General features: G+C 44.8%; 2 protein-coding genes across 2 annotated transcripts in view; one reads left to right on the top strand and one right to left on the bottom strand.

Annotated features, from left to right (window-relative positions):
• Positions 1-18,730, bottom strand: part of LOC121464852 (protein HIRA) — a 98,204-nt gene extending 79,474 nt beyond the window's left edge. Inside the window, exon 1 of the mRNA XM_041677931.1 lies at positions 18,421-18,730. Within this exon, the coding sequence (XP_041533865.1) occupies positions 18,421-18,457 (37 nt within the window). The 5' untranslated portion in view covers positions 18,458-18,730. The remainder of the gene's footprint in view (positions 1-18,420) is intronic.
• A 205-nt stretch (positions 18,731-18,935) lies between these two features.
• Positions 18,936-23,789, top strand: Mrpl40 (mitochondrial ribosomal protein L40). Its single transcript, XM_041677934.1, has 4 exons — positions 18,936-19,493; positions 20,094-20,177; positions 22,185-22,343; positions 23,350-23,789. The coding sequence occupies exons 1-4, from the start codon at positions 19,441-19,443 to the stop codon at positions 23,672-23,674; spliced, it is 621 nt and encodes a 206-aa protein (XP_041533868.1). The 5' UTR covers positions 18,936-19,440; the 3' UTR covers positions 23,675-23,789.
• Positions 23,790-24,231: the final 442 nt, after the last annotated feature.

Genomic DNA, 24,231 nt, shown 5'->3' with positions numbered 1-24,231 from the left:
TAAACACAGGTATATACATGCATACAATCATACATAATATATACACAAAAACACACACACACACTGTGGTACATGAGAGCACATAAACACAGGTATATACATGCATACAATCATACATAATATATACACAAAAACACACACACACTGTGGTACATGAGAGAACATAAACATAGATATATACATGCATACAATCATACATAATATATACACAAATACACACACACACTGTGGTACATGAGAGCACACAAACAGATATATACATACATACAATCATACATAATATATACACAAATACACACACACACTGTGGTACATGAGAGCAAGCAAACATAGATATATACATACATACAATCATCCATAATATATACACAAATATACACACACACGTTTTAAAAAAATAAGAAAAAAAAAGGATGCAGAAAACTACACAGTGGCACAAAGGAAGGTACATCCTGAAAGTAAGGTGAGGAAGAGCCTTGTCAATGCACCCACCCAGGGCCACACTAGCACGCCCTGCTCTTCTTTGGCATCACACTTACCCAATGGCTAAAGGACAGGAAGGAAGGGACTCCAAGTCAGTGGCTTTCATGCCTACCCAATCTTCTTAAGAAGAGACCCTCAAGGCTTAAGAAACCAGAAAGACATCTGGAGCTGTGGGCCTAACCTCAAGTCATGCAGGTACTTTTTTCCAGGGGCTGTGGCACTCGGCACTAAGCCAAGGCAGTGAGTCCTGCCAAATGTCAAGGTACAGTAGCAAATCAGCACCAAGAAGTCCTGTGGCATTCAGGACAGAGGACTTTTCCAAGTGTGAGAAGGATAGCAACTACTGGGGGCTTCCTGGGCATGAAGAGCTAGGGCGACGCTGGACACACCTGGTGAATGCTGTCTCTCCAAAGCTGGACCAGTCCTCACTCGCAGAACATGCTTTTGCACATCTGATCTGCCCCTAAAATTCTATAGGGGACTCAGTCCAGGCATTTCCTAAATTTTATACCACTTCCTGGGATAAATACTCTAACACTGTCATTTTACACTACAAAGGAACAACTTTCCCAAGCCATACAGCATCCAGCTCTAAAGCCTGAGGCTTCAAATATTGTGATATAGTACCTAACTAAGCAACATAATCTACCACTGCCTGTGAACAGGAAGGAAGCAAAGAAAGATGCAAGAATGGGTCAGAGCATGAAAGTGTCCTCATGACACAATGTGAGCTTTAGACCTGCTTTGCTGGACATACCCCTCAGGCCCTTGGACTCCGTCAGCAGGTCCTAGTAAAACACAACTTCCTGGGACTCCTGCTCCTCTGTGCCTCCTTCGCCTAGGGTTGGGACTGCTCTGGTGCTAAATTGAACCTTAGAAAGGTCTAGTATCTCAGCTTTTGCTGTCTGGAGAAATTCAGTTCCCAGTTCAACTACCATGCTTCGAAGAGGCCTCGGCTGTCCAAAGAGAGTGAACTGATAAGGACACAACAGTGAGCATCAAGACCCTGAGCACACCGGGCGGTAGTGGCGCACGCCTTTAATCCCAGCACTCAGGAGGCAGAGGCAGGCGGATCTCTGTGAGTTCGAGTCCAGCCTGGTCTACAAGAGCTAGTTCCAGGATAGGCTCCAAAGCTACAGAGAAACCCTGTCTCGAAAAACTAAAAAAAAAAAAAAAAAAAAAAAAGACCCTGAGCACAAACAAGCTGAGGCGTTCTAGTCACAAGCTGCTGAAGCATCCATTCCAGCAGATACAGTAAATGTGAGGGAATGTCAACCTAATGAGCCTTGTCAACTTGTGGAATCCTAAGCAAATCATAAAAGCGGCTGTTTTAAGTCAGTAAGGCTGGAGAGTAGTATGTCACACAAGGGATAATCCAAAATGCCAATCTACCTTTCGGCTTCAGACAACTTAAGATAAGCAAAAAAAAAAAAAAAAAAAAAAAAAACCTCTATATCTTGTGACAGGCATATCAGGGAAGAATGGTTTTCTGTCCTGTAAGCCTGTGAAATATCATATTACAAGTTGGCCCTCTTAGGAAACTTGTCAGAACACTTACTTGCATTCTACAAACCATTCTTGTTACCCAAGAAGTCGATGACACAGATACCAGTTATAGCCTAGTCCTTTAGAACACATACATTAAAGCATCACCTAGATGCTTTCTCACCCAATCCATTAATAAATATCCACAGTGTGCCTAATATAAAAACACACATAGTATGATAGCCCTTACCTATGGAAGCTCCCAGAATTAAAGATAATCATACAAACCTAAGTGGAAAGATATACAGTGACAGAAAGCTACAGTCATATATATATATATATGTGTGTGTGTGTGTATATATATATGTGTGTATATATATATATATATATCTTAGCCTGGGGCTTCCTTCAGAAGTAACAATTAAATCCCGACAGTTGAAGGCAAGTCAACCAGAAGGGTGGGATCAGCCAGAGGACATATAGCATCAAGAAGCAGCCTAATATACTAATATACTGCCCCAGAGTTCATGAGGTAAGCACAGTTGAATGAGGACACATCCAGGAGCTTAGACATTATTCAAAAGTCATATTTCAAAGAAGCACTGCCAAGGTCACATCATGGCTCAACAAATGCTATGTGGAAAAACAGGGGGGTTTCAAGGCGCTGCAGAGGAAGATGGAAATAAAGACTAGGAAAAGGTTTAGACTTTAATGTTGGCCCTCTCTGGACTGACTCTTTAGTATCTGTTATTCAACTTTGATAAATTGTTTAATTTTCCAAAACACCAGCTTTCTAATCTGTACAAGTGGTGAGGACATGCTCAGCTTACACACACCTGCTCTTTGTGGACAGACAAATCAAGATACTATATCACAATGCTTCTAAGATGCATCTACTTCATAATTTAACATTTGCCAAACCAGGATACACTATAGTGAAAAGTATGACTGGTTTCCTGACCCCATTCTTTCTTCCTCACTGTAGGTTAAAGGAAGTATAGAGGTGGTGGACCCACACAGCACTGCCTGAAGTGCTGGCTCCCAACTCCACAGAACCTAGACCTCTCAGGCCTGAGAAAGCAGCCACTACACCTTCTCAATGGGAAGGACCTTAATGAAAGGGTCTTTGGGCAGTGGGAATGGATCTTATCAGTTTGGCCGGCTAAAGAACTTTTCTTTTGGCACAGCAAGATAAAGATAATTTCCCAACTACCTCCACCTTCAGGCCTTCCTTTGCCTAAAGGCAGAGACAACAGATAAATTAGCATAAACCCTTAACTCTAGCAATGTTGGGCAGTGAGGTAGTTTGATGTGACTGGCCCCATAAACTCATAGGGAGTTGCATTATTAGGAGGTGTGGCCTTGAAGTAGATGTGGCCTTGTTGGAGTACATCACTGTGGGGGTGGGCTTTCAGGTCTCATATAAACTCAAGCCACGCCCAGAGTCAGTTCACTCCGGTTACCTACAAATCAAGATGTATAATTCTCAGCTACTTCTCCAGTACTATGTCTGCCTTCACACCACCATGTTGCACCATGATGATGATGGACTAAACCTCTGAAGATGGAAGTCACTCCAATTAAATATTTTTCCTTTATAAGAGTTGCCATGTGGGGAGGGGGGAGAGGCTGGAGAGATGGCTCAGGTTAAAAGCACTGGCTGCTCTTCCCAGAGATCCTGAGTTCAAGTTCAATTCCCAGCACCCACATGGTGGCTCACAACCATCTATAATGAGATCCAGTGCCCTCTTCTGGCCAGCAGGCATATGCCGGCAGAACTCTGTATACAAAATTAATAAATAAACCTTAACAAAAAAAAAAAAAGTCGCCATAATCATGGTCTCTTCACTGCAATAGAAACCCCAAGACGGCACTATCTTTTCTCAAGTCAACCTGAACTAGAACACTCCTGCATACCCATAACAAGCCGTTTATTTCTTCTCCAAGGATTTGCTTCCAGATCACTCCTATTCAGCCCACACAAGACCCTACTGAATAGCCAGGCAGACAATCACATGCCTTTAATACCTGAAATTGGGAAGCAGAGGAAGATAGAGTGAGTTTGAGGCCAGCTGGTCAGTAGTCAGTAGCTCAGGGTTGTGATGCTCTGGGTTCAGACTCTAGTGTCAACAACAAAATAAATTTTAATAAATCAATTAACCATATCCTCCTAGGCTCCCTAGTTTATTCCATTGTTCTTGGTGTCTGTCCTTACGCCAGTCTCATATGGTGTTCATTGCTATAGCTTCGCTTTATTTCCATCACAAAGTATAAGATCTCCAACTTCATTCTTTTAAGGTTATTTTGCTTATTAACAAATCCTTAGAGCCAGGCAATGGTGGTGGTGCAAAGCCTTGAATCCAAGCACTGAGGAGGCAGAGTTCAAGGCCAGCCTGGTCTAGAGAGTGCGTTCTAGGACAGACCGGGCTTCACAGAGAAACCCTATCTGGGGGGAGGGAAGGGGAGGGAGGAATCCTTAAACTTTTTCAAGAATTTTTAGAAATGGCTTTTCTCCTAGCACAAAACACTATCAGAGTTTTGATAAGAAATTATACTAAACTTGCTATGAGTTTTGTTTGTTTGTTTGTTTGTTTGGGAAGTGTTTCCCTAGCTCTGGCTGACCTTGAACTCACAGAATGCCTGCTTCTGCATCCCGAGTGCCAGAACTACAGGTGTGCACCACCACTCCTGGTTTATCTTCACTTAGTTCTGAATTTCAGTATTTTTTTGAGCCAAGTTTTATTGGGCACTTGCTAAGGCAGAATGCAATGAGTCAAAGAAATGCCTTAAACTTACGCAAACCCCAATTCCCAGGACATTCACAGCATGTTTCAGGCTAATCTTCCCAGTGAGCTGTTAGACCATAATATCAAGAGAGCTAGGTATGATGTTGTGAACCTGTAGTCCTGACAAGGAGACCATTTAATGGGGAGAGGACTGTATGTCCTTGAAATTCAGGAAGTAAAAAACTTGTAAGTTTCAGCAAGTCCAGAAACTGCCCAGCTAAGGACTGATGACTAAACACAAGCCTCTCTCAGACCACTGACTGCAGTGAGCTACAGGACTATCTACAGTCCCACGGTGAGTTAACCCGAGGTTCCAGCTTTCAGGAGCTGTCGCTCTCACTAGCGATTTTGGAAATTTGCTCTTTCAGTCATTTCTGCTTCTGGAAGGAAACCTTCATCGTGGGCTTTTAAAAAGCACCAATAAACTCACTGCTTTATCAAGATGAACTTTGATGGCATCTCCACTTTGGTCTGTTGTTGATTCCTTAGCTGCGTTGGACAGATATTTCTTCACATCTCCCCAGGAATATAGCCACACAGAGCACATGGTAGAAGAGAAATGAATCTTGTAAGCTGTTCTCTGACCTTCAATGCACTCTGCAGTAAACATACATACATACCCTACACACAAAAATATAACAAAAATAAAACTAATACACAAAAACAACAAATTGGGCCTCATTAAAAATTAGTGTATGTACATCAAAGGGTACTTATTGCCAATAGCATGAAAAGGCATGGGAGAAAGCATTTGCAAAGAGAAAGCATTTGCAAATGACATCTGGTAAGAGACTGAAAACAAACAAAAAACAACCTCAAAAAAATGGACATAGGAAGATTGGAAAGGTAACTCAGCAGTTAAGAGCACTGGCTGCTCTTCCAGAGGACCCAGGTTCAATTCTCAGCACCCACATGGCAGCTCGCAGCCGTCTACAACTCTAGTTTCTGTGGGCAGACACTTTCTGATTCCTGGGGCAGCAGGCACACATGTGGTGCACAGACATACATGCAGGCAAAACACCTATACATATAAAAATAAAAATTAAAACACTTAAAACAAAAACCAAACAGAGGCCTAAAGAGATGGTTTGGTGGCTAAGAGCACTTGCTGTTCTTTGTGAGGACCTAAATTCAGTTCCCAGCAGCCGTCAGGCAACTCCTAACATCTATGACAACTGTGGCAACTCATAATCATCCACTGCAGGGGGCTGGAGAGATGGCTCAGCGGTTAGGAGCATTGCCTGCTCTTCCAAAGGTCCTGAGTTCAATTCCCAGCTACCACATGGTGGCTCACAACCATCTGTAATGAGGTCTGGTACCCTCTTCTGGCCTGCAGGCATACACGCAGACAGAATATTGTATACATAATAAATAAATATTTAAAAAAAAAAAGAATCATCCACTGCAGGAGATCTTCATCCATACATAGCTGCACTCATGCACAGACACATACCTACACATAATTTAAAAATAATAAAAGCAACTTTTAAAAAATAAATAATAAACATGGGACTTAAGTACACATTTTTCCCAAGAAAACATGAACTGCCAGGAAGCAGTCAATGAAAAGATGCTCATTCTCAGCAATCCTGAAATCCAAATCACAACAAGGCACCTATCATGTCACTTCAGTCATAACAAAGGTTACTATTCAGCAAGCTATAAAATGACAAATATTGGCAAGCATATGGAGGAAATGGAAACTTTATTGGGATTTCAAAAATGTTAAACATGGATTACCACATGAAAGTTTGAGGACTAATTAGAAACAGAATAACCATGATGATCCAGCAATTCTACTTTTAAATACTTACCAAAATAAGCTAAAAGCTGCATCTCAAGAAAAACTCAGCATGAGTTATATTATAAAGCAAGACTGGCTCAAAATACAAACAAAAGAGAGTGCTGGAGAGATGGCTCAATAGTTGGAAGGACTGGCTGCTCTTCCAGGTTTCCTGGGTTCAGTTCGTCACCCACATGGAGGCTCACAGCCATCTATAATTCCTTCCTAAGGGATCCAATGCCCTCCTCTAGCTTCCGAGACTATCAGGCACATAGATGGTGTAGACATACAATCAGGCAAAAATACCCATACATATAAAATATAATAATTTTAAAACTTTATTTAAAACAAAAAAATACAACTATGCACATTCTTAAAAAGACAAAAAAAAAGAATATTATCTGTGGTAAAGTACTTGCCTAGCATGCATGAAGTCCTGGTTCAACAGCCAGGATTGGAGGGAAGGTGTATGCATGCATGCATGTATGTATGTATGTATTGAGAATTAGAATTCTTGGGGAAAAGTCTCACCTGTGTTAAGCATTCTACAAGGCCAACTGACTGTTAAAGAGCTAGAGTATAACAAATTGGGAGCCAAAGTTATCTTGTGTTATATTTACCCTTAACAGACATGTATTTCCCATCTCTGAGTGACCTAACATCCTTGTGACTAGGTAAAAGAATTTTAAACTATACAAACAGTCCCCTAGTTTCCACCGACTCAAACATCTGAGGCTTACAACAGAGACTTCCCATTCTTTGCTATAACTACCTCCTTAATGTTTCCACCAATGTATTTGAAAAATGTCTTGATTTATAACTTTCTTTGCTCTGTTACTATGAGAACTTAATCAAACTTTTGCCCCATTGGAACATGGTATTTGGGGTAACCTCAATCCACTTCCCAGGCTGTGGTCATTCATGTGGCTCCAGAATAAACTCTCTTAGTCTCTTGAAAGCTGTGGTTTTGCCTTAAATGTACAGACATACTGTATATGATTTGTTATACTGCCTCTCAGTTACATAATATTCTATATACTATTCAGATGCAAACACATTATATAAAATGAATGATGTATAATACAGATGCAATATTCCTTATCTGAAACACTTGGGACTGCTTCAGATTCTAAGAACTCACTATCCAGACCAGGGTGGCTACAAACTCAGTTATCTGACTGCCTCCTGGGTGCTGATATTAGAGGTGTGCCCCACCAGAGTCTAACTTTATATGTAAAGTTCTTTTGGGAATTGGATCCAAGTCACAACAGAAGATTCATTTCTACTTCATATACACAGTATCTTAAATCATATCCCATGGTATGGAAGTGCTACATTGTGGCACCACAGTAGCACTGAAAAAACTTTGAATTTGAAGCATCCTGGATTTAGGATTAGGGACACTCAACCTCTATATATGCACACATGCCCACATGAACTACTCTATGACTACAAGATTATCAACTCATTCAGATATAATCATCTCTTGCCTAAATCACAATACATCTTTCCAAGAGTCTCCAGCTCCCTCCTCCTCCTGTTGTGGTATAGCTATTCCCTCTGGGCATAACATGACCGTTACCATCAGAGAGTCCAGTGGTAACCTAGAGAATACCTTGCCCCTAAAGTCACAGCAAAGAAATAAGCAAAAATATGCAGTGATGACCAGGTCAGTGATGGCAAGGTCAGCGATGAGGTCTATGGTTAGCAGCAATGGAACTATTACAATTCTCTCACAAAAAAGAAGGGTAGAGTCACAGGATCCTACCCTGAGATTCCCCTTGAATTCCTTCCTGTCTCACAGCTGTGTGGAAGGCACTTGAGCATACAGGAAGTAGCAAGCTGACTGAGGATCGAACAACGGTGCAGTTCTCATGTTCGTCCCTGTGCTCCTATAACCGACCTCAATAAATGAATTGTTTCATCAACCTGGACTTGTATGAAATTGTTTCTCTGGTCTATCAGTGCCCCTATCTGTAGTAAACAGATGTATGGATGTCTTAGTGTCTTCCTAGAAATCCACATACTCTTCCAGTTTACCCTCAGTACCTCCCTTCCAAGAGCCTAGTCAAATCACCCTATGCACCCATTATTTTTTTCTGGCCTCACCTCTGGGGTTCTTAGCCTTGACATTGCTCACACCACAATGCCATCAGCTCTTTTCTGGTAGATCTAAACTAAACTGTGCTTCCCTCATATGGCACTTGCCACATCTCTCTCAAGCATGCTGTGGAGGCAGCCTCCTGCCTACAGGAATGGGTACAAGATAAAGTATGGTGCTAGCACCAAGATAGCTTCCAGCAATACTTATTTGGATAAGTGCTATCCTCAGCAAGGTCCACTCCATTCAGCGACTATGCACATAAGAGTACAAAGGCCAACCCCTCATAGTCTGACTTAGGAGAATTCAGCTCCATATGTACCCGCATAAAACCATCTGTGACTATCAGAATCATTACCAACTCAATCAAACATAAGCATCTCTTGCCTGGATCACCAGAAGAGCTTCCTAAGAGTCTCTCAGCTCCCACTTCCTCCTGTTGTGGTATAGCTACTTCCTCCCCACAAGGCCACCTGTGGTTCTCACTCTGCCTCCATTCCAAGTCACCATCTGTTAGTAACACCTTTCAAATTCACACTTGTGTGATTCCCAAGAGTGCTCCCCAATAATCCTCCCATGTACAAAACTCTCAGGTGGGCAACTTTTGTAGCAAAGTATTTGTCCAAATACTAGCTTCTTACTCAGGCTTTTCTCAAAGCATGTTTTATTTATAATCTTCCTACTCAAGGTGGTAACAGTAGCACATATATGTAGTCCCAGATATGTGGGAGGCAGGAGGAGGATCTCTTGAATTTAAAGCTGGAATTCTCCTATGCACATCTCTCCCTAGTGTTGCTTTTGTCTCTCTATCTGTTGTTCCTCTCCACACCAACCTACCCGCTCCCTGTTGATGGCTCTTGCTCAGGATGTCTCTGCTCTCTGGCCTTACCTGCAATGCTGTTGTCCTTGCCATTTTCCACATGACAACATACTTGTTATCATCAAACTTGCCAGGCAGACACTGATGGTTTTCCACCCTTCTTTTAGTACACAGTAGTCATCGACTTGCTAAGCGACTACTCTGGAAGTCCTCTCCCTATACCATCTCTTTCCTGTGGACAAGATACCCACCCCAGGCTCTCTGGAAGGATGACTTCTATCTGGGATGCTGTTTAGTTTCCTACTGTTTCTACCTCTTAGCCCACTCCCTGACACACGGTTAGCCCTTGGTATTTGTCAAATGGGTAGATTTACTATATTCTCTGCAGGATGATCTTTGGAAAGTGCCATAGACCTGACGTCTGTTCCAATAAAGTCTATGTTTGGTCCTTAAAGGAGACTTACTGTCCCTTTTGTCTATTCCTCACTAAGTGTGCTGCTTCCCAGAACAGTCTCCCTATAAACTTTGTCTTATGTTGGTTAATACATCAAGCAGATGTTAGCTTTAAGAACAAGTTTTGACCTAAATGGGTCTTCTTTTTGCCAGGGGAGAGGTGACTGTCAGTTGTTTGCTATCTGTTCTATTTACTCATTTCCCTTCTTAAAATAGAACATGACCCAGCTTTAGGGTTCTTATACTGTAAATCAGAACCCCGAATGTGAAAGCCACAAAAAATTTAGCAACAACAAAAGGTTTCCAATAGCACAATGATCAAAAACTCAAGATCAAACCTGTAGGGTTCTGGGTATTTCCGACAGTTCTTGCCTATGTTCCCCTGCACAACATCACTGCTGTCTCAGTTCTAAACATACAACATACACACGTCTCACTCACTATGCATTCAATCACAAAGCAGTACCCCTTGAAACAGCTCAGATTCAAGATTATTCTGTTAGGAACCATTCTTTTACTGTGCAGACAATGTTTCTGGCTTATAGAAAAATACTAGTTTGGACTGTTGTATTAGAATGCTTGACTTTAAAGCCACTATTTGAATTACTGATTTCAGTTTCACAAGAAACCATTTAATGAGTTTGGGCTTAGAATTAGAACAATTCCAAAAATATCCCTAAAGAAACTTCTGCCATTTTGCATTATGTGTATATAGGAAGTGGTTTTCAGCACTGAAAATTATAAAATCAAACTATCAATTCTGAAAGAGGTCAAAGATTCTTTACATCACACAGGATCAACTGCTGAGCTAATTCAGTTCTTCATTTAAAAATAGGCAAACATCCATCTCAACAGTATGTAAATTTGCTTATCTTCAATAAATGATAAAATTATATATCAAAAAATTGTTTTAAAGTAAAATTTATTTTTAATCATGATTGACCTGTATGCCTCTTTTATATACTTACACAGCCAAAAAGTTTTGGGTGGGAAGTGGACAAGAGTGGAAAGGCTGACAAGTGTGGTGGCACACACATTTAACTCCAGCACTTGGGAGGCAGAGACAGGCTGATCTGAGTTCAGGGCCAGTCTGGTCTACAAATCAAGTTCCAAAACAGCAGGGGTTTCATTATGAAACCCTGTCTTGAAAAACAAAATCAAATCAAACAAAAAAAAAAAAAGTGGAATAGTTTAAACCCTAACAGGGCTGGTGAGATGGCCCATGGCTCAGAGGGCAAAGACACAGGCCTGAGTTGTGATCCTTCGCTCCCACGAGGTGGCAGGAGAGAATTGACTCTGAAGAGTTCTTGACTTCCACACACACAATATGCCTGTGAGCTCTTGCTTTCTCTCTCTCTCCCCCCCCCCACAAAAACGATACAGAAACAAACAAAATTTAAGAAGCCCTGACATAAATGAATTCCTTAGGTAGAAGCTTGGACAAAATGTTTCCTTATCACTGGAAGTCCCAGCAGACTCCACCTGATCTATAAATCTATAAGATCTATAAAATCTGATCTATAAGAACACAGCTAGTCCGGGCAGTGGTGGTACATGCCTTTAATCCCAGCACTCAGGGAAGCAGAGGCAGGCGGATCTCTGTACGTTTGAGGCCAGACTGGTTGACAAAGTGAGTTTCAGACAGCCAGAGATACACAGAGAAACCCTGTCTCGAAAAACAAAAACAAAAGACACAGCTAGGACAAACAAGAGGCAAGTCAAGGGTAGTGGCCACCCACCCACCAGGTAACTTTCATCCCATTCTTTCAGGATCCAGCACACAGAAGTGTTTACTAATAGATTAGGTGAATACTGTAGTGTATGCCAGGAACCGCTTGCAGCTTTGGCAATAAAGCATGAGCCAAGATAAAATGTCTGCCTTCCAGGAGCTAACTCTCTGTAGGCAGTCTCCAATGGGTTTCAATTTTATTTTACTCAAGTATCTATCTCTACCCATATAAATCAGTAGTCAATAGTAACCGAAGCAAAAGAAGTCATATAACCTAGAAGGTCCAATCGGGCTAACAGGGAAGACTCGGGGCCAAAGCTGGAACACAGGTTCTCTGTAGTATGATTAATAAAAACCCAGAAACAAAAACTGAGGTTCAACCTGAAGATCAGAAAAGCAAAGCAGCCAGCCACTGGCTCTTTTACCCCTACCTTAGTTCGAAATGGCTATTCTGCCTCCAGCAATCTCAGAATGAGACTGTGTGTGAGAGCTGTCTCCTCCCATCTTATATTCCTCTCTAGCGCTGGGATTAAAGGCGTGTACCACTACCATCCAGTTTCTATGGCAAACTAGTGTGGCTCCTGGGATTAAATTAAAGGTATGTATCACCACTGCTTGGTCTGTAAGGCTGATCAGTGCTGTTTTACTCTCTGATCTTCAGGCAAGCTTTATTTATTAAAATACAAGTGAAATATCACTACAGTCCTCCCTCCTCCTCCTCCCAGAAAACAGCTTTGATTTCTCCATGACTAGACAGTTCTCAAAAACCAAATGCTAGAGAAGTTTCTCCAAGCAACTCAAATGAAATCTAGGTCGGAAGTACCAAGGTACCAAGCGACTACAAAAATAGCCACAGAACAGTGACCTCCAAGCATAATATTCCTTGTACCAAGTGCCACTTAGTGTCTGAAAGCTGTCCTTCTGAAGAAGAAAATGGTTTCCAAGCTCTCCAGGAAGACAGAGGTGGTCAGAACCAGCACAAGACCATTACTTAGCAAGGCAGAAAGAAGAATCCTGATCTGGTCTAGGTAGGATTACCAACTCATTTCCTTCATCTTTACTATCATCTTGGAGAAGGCTGCAAAACTCAGCCAGTTTGTACTGCTACATGTTTTCTGTCTGATGCAAGTTACTCCAAATCTTAAGAGTGTTTCACTAGCCGGGCGGTGGTGGCGCACGCCTTTAATCCCAGCACTTGGGAGGCAGAGGCAGGCGGATCTCTGTGAGTTCGAGACCAGCCTGGTCTACAAGAGCTAGTTCCAGGACAGGCTCCAAAACCACAGAGAAACCCTGTCTCAAAAAACCAAAAAAAAAAAAAAAAAAAAAAAGAGTGTTTCACTAGCTCACATGACAAGTCCTGGAATAGGTCTACTTCTTCTGAGTTTATTAATGTAATTTATCAAGTTAAGTCCCTCCATCTTCCTCTCGTCAACCTCAGTTTGAGCCTGTCCTTTTGGTTACAAACTGGCTGCCACATTCAGACCCAGTGAAGTCTGCAGAAGAAGTTGGAATGCAAAAGACTCCAGCAAATATCTTGCTAGCTAGAAGTATTACATGGTAGTAATTTTAAAAGTCCTTAGAACTCGCAGGTGTACCAGGTTAGGAGCATCAACACACATGCCCCTACCTAGAGATTGTCCTGCAGAAAAAGTCGGGCAGAAAACAAAGGAATCCTGGGTTTCTGTTAGCAAAGAAGAGAACAGGCCAGAGGATCAGCAGTACCCCTTCCCACTATTTAACAGCCCCACCCAGTCCTCTGGGTGATGTTGCTGATCTTATTGAAAACATAAAATGTGCTTGCATCCATTTTTAGTCCCCAGGGCTGAGTCCAGCTCTGTGTCATTTGCTAGGTCTCTCCAAGTCTATAAGCAAATACTGAAAGTAACTAGGTTACACTAGCAACATCTAGGTAACTTGCAGGGTCAAGGCAGACACAGTATGCAACCTTTCCATGGACAACCACAAGACCCAAGATTGGGACAATAACACCAGGTCCTCCATTGACTACCCAAGGTATGCCTCCCAGCTGTATAACTATGAATCTCCTCATAAAGTTTAAAGTATATTTTCAGCCACTTATTAGATTAGAATTCTAAAATGAAAAACACACACACGAGAAAGGATCTCAATCTTAAACCAAGGCTGGCATCAAACTCATTGCAATCCTCCTGCCTCCTTGGTGCTGGGTTTACAGTCAAAAGCCACGTATACAGTTATTTCAATAAATGTTTTGTTTTGTTTTTCGAGACAGGGTTTCTCTGTAGCTTTGGTGCCTGTCCTGGAACTAGCTCTTGTAGACCAGGCTGGACTCGAACTCACAGAGATCCGCCTGCCTCTGCCTCCCGAGTGCTGGGATTAAAGGTGTGCGCCACCACCGCCCGGCTCAATAAATGTTTAAGAGGCTAGAAGCAGGGGCTCAGTTGGTAAGGTGCTTGCCATACCAGCACAAGGGCCTGATACCTACATTAAATACCTGATACCTTCTGTCACTGGTACCTACATAAAAAGCCAGGTGTCACACCACACCAGTAATCCCTGCACTTGGGAGGCAAAGACAGGAGTGTCTTGCGGGGGTCACTGGCTAGTCAGTCTAAGCCTAAAGGATGAGCTCCAGTTCAGTAAGAAACACTGTCTCAAAAAGGGAGAGGGCAGCAGAAGAAACTCCACATTGACTTCCTACATACATGTGCATGCACACGCTCACAAACATACAAGTAATAAGTAGCACATGCTCACAAACATACAAATAAATGTCTGAGAGAATTCCCACTGGGGGTCTCAGGAAATGGCTCAGTGAGTAAAGAGTTTGCTACACAAACATGAGGACCTAAATTCAAATCCCCAGCACCCATCTAAAAACCTAAAACGTCCACTCATCCACCTGTAACTCCAGCTTGGGAGTGATGGGCTGACAGAGTAGCTCTAGACTCAGAGCAACTCAGAGTTGCTCAGGGATGTAAGCAACAGAGTGGTGATAAAGCAGTATGCTTGACATCCTCCCAGCCTCCAAATGTGTGCCATCATATGCACTGGCACATACCTGTGCACCTACACAAACACACAAAAGACACCACTGCCTAGTGCCCATCTCTTATCTGGAGTCTTTCTCCAGAACACTTAAGAAATGAGCTCAAAAAATGATATGAATCTACCTTACATGCATATAATGGCTAAATCCCATTAATTCTTCCTACACTGAGGTATCTACATTGCCTCACCATCTTTCTCATCTCGTCACCCCTGATCTTTCGTCCCTCTCTCAGCACATCTTACCAAGATCTGGAGATCACCTTCTAAGTCCTACAAGGACTTCATAAGACACAGGCTAGAAGTCCAAATCCCTCAAACTTCAACACTCCCCTACTCAATCCCAAAAAACAAAGTCACAGCTCCACCCATCCCCCAGGCACATCTTCTTTCCCTCCTTAGTTTACCTTCTTCAGTAGTCTCTGTGTCTCCTAGATGCTTGGGACTTTGATCCTGACTGTCCAAGAACAACTCATCTACATAGTGTATGCACACGTGGAGATAATCCCTTCTTTAACTCTCTTCTGCCTCAGCCTCCCCAAAAAACTATAATTATAGATGTGTGCCACAATTAGCACCCAATACATAATTCTTTTTTTGGAGGAGGGGGGAATTTTCAAGACAGGGTTTCACTGTAGCTTTGGAGCCTTGTCCTGGAACTGGCCTCGAACTCAGAGATCTACCTGCCTCTGTCTCCCAGATTAAAGGCGTGTGCCACCACCACCCAGCCCAATACATAATCTTAACCTTATTCAGAAATGAAGCTTATTTTGGCCATGATTAAAGTAAACTAAATGGCAAAATATGATTGTGCATGCCTTTAATCTCAGCACTTGAAAGACAGAAGCAGGAGAAGCTCTGTGAGTTCTAGAATAGTCAGGGCTACCTTGTCTCAAAAATAAATAAATAAATAAATAAATAAATAAATAAAGTCAATAGGATTACATCTCAAAACTGTATTCGTGTAAAGTGTACTACATTTAACATCAATATAAACAATAGATACTGTTATTTTACATCATACATTAGGGGCAATCATTTATATAGAGTACAAGCTGAAGAAATATGTCTTTTTTACATGCTTTTACCAAAGCCTAGAATTAGTAAATTTAAAGAATCTTTAACTAGTAAACGATATTATCTTGAATTGTGTCTAAATCCACATCCAAGGCAAAATTCACCGCAAAATGACAATGTCAAGATTTACTAACATGCTAATAACCATAGGCCAGAACATCTCAAGTGGAGGTGATCTGGGCTAAAAGGTGGACATCAGGAATGTCAGATATTTTTGGTTAAGGGCAAGTTATGGCGGTGGACAACGCTGACATCTAAGTAAGGATCACACAATACATAGGATAGCCCTTGAGACAGTTGTGTGACGAAAACATCCATCATGCTGGGGCTGAGAAATCCTATGTGAGAGGTTTCTCTAGTACTGGACCACAAAAATGAAGACCAACAAACACTTCTTTCTCTGCCTTTAACCTCTTCAAGCTACCTTGTCCAAATGGATACCCTGCCATCTTTTGGAAAACCTTCAGCTCTCTTTTCCTCCCCTCTCTGAACTCTCAGATCCCAGAGAAAAGTATGTTCATGCTGTATAGAGAGGCAGGAAACTATACGGCTAAATAAGAAAGACAGGAAGTACAAGCATGCATCGCCTCCAATGCAGTGGGGCCCTTCGTTCAAAGGAAATTGGCTTTACTATCTACTACCATTCAGGGTCTGGCTAGCAAGCAGCTTCCACTACCACTGCCATCTTTAAAGGCCGGCTTAGTAGTGACTCACAACAGCATCCTCTCCAAGACAGAGGCAACTGAGAGGGAGGGTGCCTTTAGATTTTAAAAGAACAGAAATTTCTCTCTTTCTCTTCCGGTCGCAGGCGCTTCGGGAGCGGCCGATTATCGTCCAGCCATGGCCAAGTCCAAGAACCACACCACACACAACCAGTCCCGGAAATGGCACAGAAACGGCATCAAGAAACCCCGGTCACAAAGATACAAATCTCTCAAGGGGGTTGACCCCAAGTTCCTGAGGAACATGCGCTTTGCCAAGAAGCACAACAAGAAAGGCCTGAAGAAGATGCAGGCAAATAATGCAAAGGCCATGAGCATACGTGTGGAGGCCATCAAGGCCCTGGTGAAGCCCCGGGTGGTGAAGTCCAAGGTGCCAAAGGGCCCCAGCCACAAACTCACCCGCCTGGCTTTAATTGCTCACCCCAAGCTTGGGAAGCAGATTAGAAGCTACATGGCCAGGGGTCGTAGGCTCCAAAAAACAAAGCCCAAGGTTCAAGCCAAGGTAGAGGCCTCAGCTGCAGCTCAGGCTTCCAAAGGTGCCCAGGCCCCTGTGAAGGCCCCATAAAAAAGGTTGCAGTCTGCCAGTGTGAAGACAGATGGACTGGTGTGAACACCTACACAGTATTTGCAGATGTTCAGGACCTTATGCTGTTTTTACAAGTAAACTTGAGGCAAGTTCTGTTAAAAAAAAAAAAAAAGAACAGAAATTTGCTTAAGTCTCAACATTTTTATCACTAATAAACATTATCGCTTCAATATTTTTAATTTAAAAAATCATACAATGTATTTTGGTAATATTCTTTCCACTCCCCTTCACTTAGATCTCTAATGCGCTTTCTAGGCTAAGAACTTTAATGTCTCTGTTCTTAGATGAACTTCATAATGATACTGTGAAGTGCAGAGCACCACTCTCCTTGCTTGTGACCCAAAAAGCAGATGTCAAGGCTGTAGGAGTGAAAAGCTTCCCGAACCAAATACAAAATGAAAAGACCACGTGGGTTTTTAAAAAAGAAATATGCATCTACTCCTCTTGCTTTACAAAAAGAAAAAAAAACTGTAGCTCCCTCTAGATGTACTATAAAGTAGAAAGGAGGAACTAAGACAGTATGGGGGGGACTCTTCTCGCTTTGGGTAGAGAGTGGCCGCTTCCCACTGCGTCCTTCGGGTGCTTCCAGAGACTAAGTACTAACAGCTGGCGGAGGGCTCTAGCTCTTCTCCGCTAGGCAGGGCAAGTAGTTCTCCACAAAGCTGGATGCCACCGGCTGCTTTGCATCAGCCACCTCGACCAGGATGTGTGGCCCGTTCTTTAAAGTCACTACCACACATCCAAAGTCGCTCGTCTCCTAGAATAACCTGTGCACTACGGGCCCCGATCTTAGTCACGCTGAAGCCCCGACCCTGCATTAAATGTGGTTCCTTCGTGGCCCTCCAAAGGACCCTGCGCCCAGGTCCTTCCCAGGACCGCAAGAGCCCGAGTGGGGGCACTGTCATCAGCTCCAGGCCTCAGAAGCGGTAGTGTAGTCAGTCTCTCATGCAGAGTCTATATCTCCAAAAGGCCACCGAAAGGCCACAAGGGGGATGTCGCCCCAGTTTCATACTCACTACAACCATCCGAGCACACATTGGACGGTGAAGCCGGGTGGCAGCACCAGGCCGGTACCCAGGCTGGCTCTCAGAAGCCAGGCGCCAGGCACTCCAGACTAGGGGTGGGCGGCGCAGGACTCAGCGCCATGCCTGGGGCGAAGGCGGACTTGGCCGCAACCAGCCCGAAGCACGTGCCCGGGCTCGCCGGTATCCCGGAGCCGAGGACAAAGTCTGCTCCCGCCCGCTCTGCAGCTCCAGCACCCGGCACCGGCGTCCGGGCAAGGCAGGCAGGGCTTGCGCGCGCCGCAAGCCAACTCCAGACCCCACCCCGATGCAAGCTCGGCCGCCCACGACTCCAGCGCGCACTCACCATTGTGGTTGACCCAGGTTGGCTTCAAGAGCTTCATTGTTCGGCCGCCGCCGGGCTGAGGCCAGAACCGTGTCCCTCAGCGCGCCTGGGCCATGGAGCCGCAGCCGCTTCCTCCCGCGCCGCCCGCCCTCCGGCCGCCGCCCACCCTTGCCCTCAGCGCCGCCGCGCCATCGCCGGCCCGCGCCCCCAGCCGTCGCCACAGCCGCCTCCTGCGCTCGGCCGCCGCCGCCGCCGCCACAGCCGCATCCCCTGCGCCGCTCCTCCTCCGGCGGCTCCGGGGCAACGCCGGAAGTCACGGCGCGCACCTGCCAAATCGCCCCGGCGGGAAACCGCTCCCTACGCGGACGGGCCCGCCTCGGCTCTTTGGCAGGCAGGGGGAGCGCTGGGCTACTCCGCTTTGGGTCTGATACAGGCGCGGTCGCTGGTGAGGCTCGGTGTGAACGGGTTGGGCAGAGGTTCAAGATGCCGCCCGACGATGCGGGGCCAGGGTAGTGTCCAGATCTCTATACCTCCGCGGCTCCGAGTCCACTTTAGTAACTAGCTTCCGTCATCCCTCAACACGCGCTATTGGGCATCTCTTGAGCTGCATCCGGGCCGGCGCCAGCATGCAGCTAGCGGCAGACAGCAGTGGTCCTGGGCTCGAATGGATGCAGAAAAGAGCTAGTCTGGTGGAGGGATACAAGGGACGAGACGGGCGCGTTTTATTGGGGCGTTTGCATAGACGTGAACACATAGGACAGGCGGAGCAGAAAGCAGCCACATAGGCACAAGAGACACTTGGGCAAGACTGCAGGCTGTACAGCAGCACCAGCAGGAGGCGGAACGGCAGCCGCAGGGAGAGAGGCGCGCTTGCCGGGGGCGGGGCTGCGTCGGGGGCGGGGCCAGGGTGAGCCCGCCTCTCCGAATCGCGGACCGGCGAGTTCCGGGCCGCGGCCTGTCTGACTCTACTCGGTACAACAGTTCGGACCGCCCAGGGGCGCGCTGCCGGAAGCTGCCCGCCGGCGGGTGGCGTGAAAAGCTATGGCTACCGCTGCGATGCTGTGTGCTGCGCGAGCTCTGCGGCCGCGGAGCTGGTGAGTGCCGACACGGGTGGCGAAGTGGCCAGGGCGCGTGCGCGGGCTCTGCACTGGCGCAGCTGTGGTGCTCGCAGATTATTTCAGGGCTGAGCTGCTCGCGTCTGTTGCGAATGAAAATCCGAGCTGGGAATATAGCTCAGTAGACAGACTTCTTGCCTACCGAGTCTGGAGCCTTAAAGCGCCAACCTAGCGCCACAAAAATCTTGGGCGTGGCGGCACACGCCTGCAATTCCACGCCTGTGTAGGTAGTGCTTGGTCAGAAATTCAAGGTCATCTACAGCTGCACAGCCCGCGTAAAAACCAGGCTGTATTAGACCCTACTTAAAAAAAAATTCCTTCTGGAGCAAGTAGGGGCGAAACGGAGTTTTGAAAAGTCCTCACTTTGATCTTGCTGGCCTAATACAAGTGAGCTAGATATGGTGGATTAGCCTAGGCAAGAGAATTGCCTCAAGTTCCAGGATAGCCAGAATTACGGAGACTTTTGTCTGGAAAAAAAAAAATACAGCTGCCTTCCAGGTTTTGGAGAGCCCTGTGGTTATGTGTATGTGCCTTCTCTTTCCCCGGTCAGATCTTTATAGATAGCCTTCTTTCCTTCAGGATCCCTGGAATCTGCCAGACACAGACCAGACACACCCACCAAAGAGCTTCCTTGCTGTCCTTCTGGGAACTCATCCCCATGAGGTAAAATTCAACATGACCCTTATCTCTTGGGGTGTGAGAAACATATGTATGCATGTGACCAAAACAAAGTAAGACTGCCCAATCTTTGGTTAGCAGATCCGTCTATAGTTAAATATAGGTAGATGCCTGTGTCCTTTCAACACACTGTACTATAATAGCATATATATGTATTGCTTATGTGTAGTAAAGTAGTTTAAATAATAGCAGTTAACTTTGAGGAGTCTTGTGTGTGTTAAAGGACACATCTTAACTTCTGTATCTCTTTCCATGCTCTTTCCTGCTCATTCTGATTCTGAGTGGGCAGAAGGTTCAAAGACTAAAAATAGTTCCTCTGGGTACTTTGGATGCTTTCTTGGGACTTGATTTAGTTGATTTTAATGCTAAAGGGTTTGCTGATTTTTTTTTATGTTTCCTTTTATTTATGTGTATGTACCAGTCATATGTATACACACATGTTTTCAGGTGCCCTCAGAGGCCAGACGGAGTTACAGATACCCTCCCTAGAGTTACAGGCATCTGTGAGCCCCTGATGTGGGCACTGGGAACCAAACTCCAGTCTTCAAAAGCAGCAAGCACTCTTAACTTCTGGGCCATCTCTCCAACCCCAGATTTGTTTATTCCTAGTGGCAAATTATGTCTTAGAGATGTGTTCCTAAAAGCAAACCAGATAATTGCCGGCTTCAGGGCATGGAATTTTTTTTAATGTGTTATGTCTGTATGTATGGGTGTACATGTCTGATGCCCACAAAGGCCAGAAGAAGGTGCCAGACCCCTTGGAGCTGGAATTAATGGTGGTTATAAGCCACCATGTGAGTGCTGGGAACCAAGAGTGAGCAGCAAGTCTTAATCACTTAAGTGATTAAGTCATCTTAATACTCCAGAAATTGGTAACAAATTCTGAGAAGTGAATAAAGACATGGCCAGTCACTTTTACTATCCTCTTTTATTCTTTTTTTTTTTTTTCCTTTTGGTTTTCCGAGACAGGGTTTCTCTACTTAACCTGTAAACCAGGCTGGCCTTGAACTCACAGAGATCCACCTGCCACCTGTCTCTGCCTGAGTGCTGGGATTAAAGGCGTGCGCCACCACTACCCAGCTCTCTTTAATTCTTAGATCATTTTTTTTTTTTTTTGGTTTTTCGAGACAGGGTTTCTCTGTAGCTTTGGTGCCCGTCCCGGAACTAGCTCTTGTAGACCAGGCTGGACTCGAGCTCCCAGAGATCCGCCTGCCTCTGCCTCCCGAGTGCTGGGATTAAAGGCGTGCGCCACCACCGTCCAGCTCTTAGAGCATATTTTTTTTTTTTTTTTGGTTTTTCCAGACAGGGTTTCTCTGTGGCTTTGGAGCCTGTCCTGGAACTAGCTCTGTAGACCAGGCTGGTCTCGAACTCACAGAGATCCACCTGCCTCTGCCTCCCGAGTGCTGGGATTAAAGGCGTGCGCCACCAACGCCCGGCCTCTTAGAGCATATTTTAAAACACAAATTCATTTAAAATGTGAATGAGCTTTTTATCAATTTCAGTAAGTAGATTTTAGTTCAGTAAGTTCACTTCTCAGGAGGTTTCAAGGTATCCCTGCAGCACAAACTGACAACTTCCAAGCTAAGAATGTAGCCCAGTTCCTTGCCTCGCATGCACAAAGCCTTCAGTTTAATCTTGAGCACCATAATATCAGGAGTGGTAGAAAATGACGAGCCTGGCAGTCAGGAGGTAGAGACAGTAGGATCAGAGTCTGAGGGCAAGTCAGGGCTATGTGGGAATGTGTCTTTAAAAGAAAAATTAACACCTCCCCTTAATAAGTCCCTGTAGTTTCCTGCTGCTTCCTAGAGTTGATAGGATCCCTACAGACCTCACAAAAACAATGGGCTAAAACCGGTCACTAGGCTCCTGGAGTCAGGACTGTGGACACCTCCTTCTCAGGGCATCTGGTACACGTGTGAGGCACTTTATTCAGCATCGTGTCCATCCTGAGGTTGAAATGGAAGCACTGAATGTTTTTTTCCTATCCACTAGAGCAGAACCACTACGGAAGAAGAAGAAGGTAGACCCTAAAAAGGACCAAGCAGCAAAGGATCGCTTGAAAAGGAGGATTCGAAAACTGGAAAAGGCCACCCAAGAACTAATTCCCATTGAAGATTTTATCACCCCTGTGCGGTTCTTGGATAAATCAAGGTAAAGGTTCTCATCTGGGTTGACATCCTTAATGCAAAGGAATTCCCTCAAGTAGTTCTGACTGAAGTTCTTCTCTGTTGGGAACAGGTGAGTCAGGCCGACTTGGCCCAGGTGGGAGTCCTTTTCGTCTTGATTGTGGTTTGGGGGATTTGGAGACAGACACTCAAGGGAGTTTGGATCAGCTTTGCTCCAGGGGTCCTGTTGTTCATGTCCATGAATGTTGACTGTCACTTATGATATAGGCACTGGCTCACTCTCAACCTGCCTGCACTATAGAAAACTCAGAGCCTCACCTACAAATGTTTATAGTTGGTGTGTGTTGCAAGTTTAGCAGGTAGCTCACGCTTTCCTGAAAAAGTTGAGACGCACTGGTGCTTTGTGGGCTTCTAGGACCAAATGGGCACTTGTCTCTGAGATTTTGGTTTTTGTTTCACCAAAAGGAGGCTTTGCCTGGGGAAGAAACAGTGGTATCATAGTTCTCTCAGAGTGTGCTCTTTCTGCTGGTGGACAACAGCTGCTTCCATGTCCTACACTGTGTTCTTCTTTCTTTTTTTTTAAGATATATTTTTATTCATGTGTACGTATGTGTGTTTTATGTTCATGTGACTGCAGGTCCCTTAGTGGCCAGAAGAGGGCAGCAGATCCTCTAGAAATGGAGTTATAAGCAGCTGTAAGCCACTTAATTCTGGGGCTGCCAAAGAAATTCTGGTCTCTAAGAACAGAAAATGCTCTTAACCTCTGAGTCATCTCTCCAGCCTTTACATTCTTAATTTACCCCCAAATTTACTATTTTCCTGAGCCCTGGTTGTTCCGAGGCAGTACCTGCTAGTAGGCAATAAAGTCATGTGTGGTCACAAGAGTCCCTCTGCTGCAGGGTCAGTAAGTCGTGTGCGGTCACAAGGGTCCCTCTGCTGCAGGGTCAGTAAGTCGTGTGCGGTCACAAGGGTCCCTCTGCTGCAGGGTCAGTACTGCTCAGCCTCACGACTCTAGACTTGTGTTTTCACAGACAGCGACTTCAGGAAGAGCATTCTTCCGAGGAGAGTGAGCAGAGAGCTCTCTTGCTGAAGAGGTGGGCACTGTACAAGAAGCAGGAGCATGAGGCAGAGAGGGACGCCATCCGAGCCATGCTGGAAGCCCAGCAGGAAGCACTTCGGGAACTGAAGCTTGAGTCTCCAGAGCTCTATGCCGAGGCCGTGAAGCGGGACTGCAGCCTATTTCCCTTTGAGAAAGAAGGGCCACATCACACGCCACCAATCTCTAACTACCAGGCCCCTGAAGGCAGGTACAATGACATCACCAAGGTATACACACAAATAGAATTCAAAAAATAAAACTGAAAACTGCTATCTTCAGAAGATGCTGGCCCTTGGAGTCAGAGTGACCGAGCTGAAGTCTATTTTCCACAGATGATACAGCCTGATACCAAATAAAATGTAATCAAAGGCACCTCTGTCTTTTGTTTCAATCTAAATGAATTTGCCTAAGGTTCGGTGGGATTTTCAGATGCTGGTAAAACAATGGCAGAAAGACAACATTGGCCCTCCAGTGAGGAAAGTATGGCTTAAAAATAAATAAAAACTTTGGTTGTGTCTTGAACTATTTGCAGAAGGCACAAAATAACCCAAAGGACCAGAGGTAAAAATTATGCAGGTTGTGCCTGTTGGGCAGGCGTGCCAGAAGCTGGGCCTTGCTGTGGGATAGCTACGGAGTTTCTCTGGGTTTTAATGTGAGGAGGTGGACTTTCGAGAGTGGGACATGCCAGGAACATGATAGGGACAGCTGCTCTGGCCTCCAGAAGAGAAGGAGACCTGGCTGAGACTGTTGCAGTTACTGTATTCATCTGGATTATTCCTGGAGTCCAGCACTGGGGAGATTGATACGGGAAGAC

This window comes from Microtus oregoni, unplaced genomic scaffold, assembly GCF_018167655.1.
Source record: "Microtus oregoni isolate MIOR12 unplaced genomic scaffold, Mior012 000029F_ref0000214, whole genome shotgun sequence".
Classification (NCBI taxonomy): Eukaryota; Metazoa; Chordata; class Mammalia; order Rodentia; family Cricetidae; genus Microtus; species Microtus oregoni.
The sequence above is the reverse complement of the archived record's forward strand: the minus strand, read 5'-3'. Positions and strand labels throughout refer to the sequence as shown.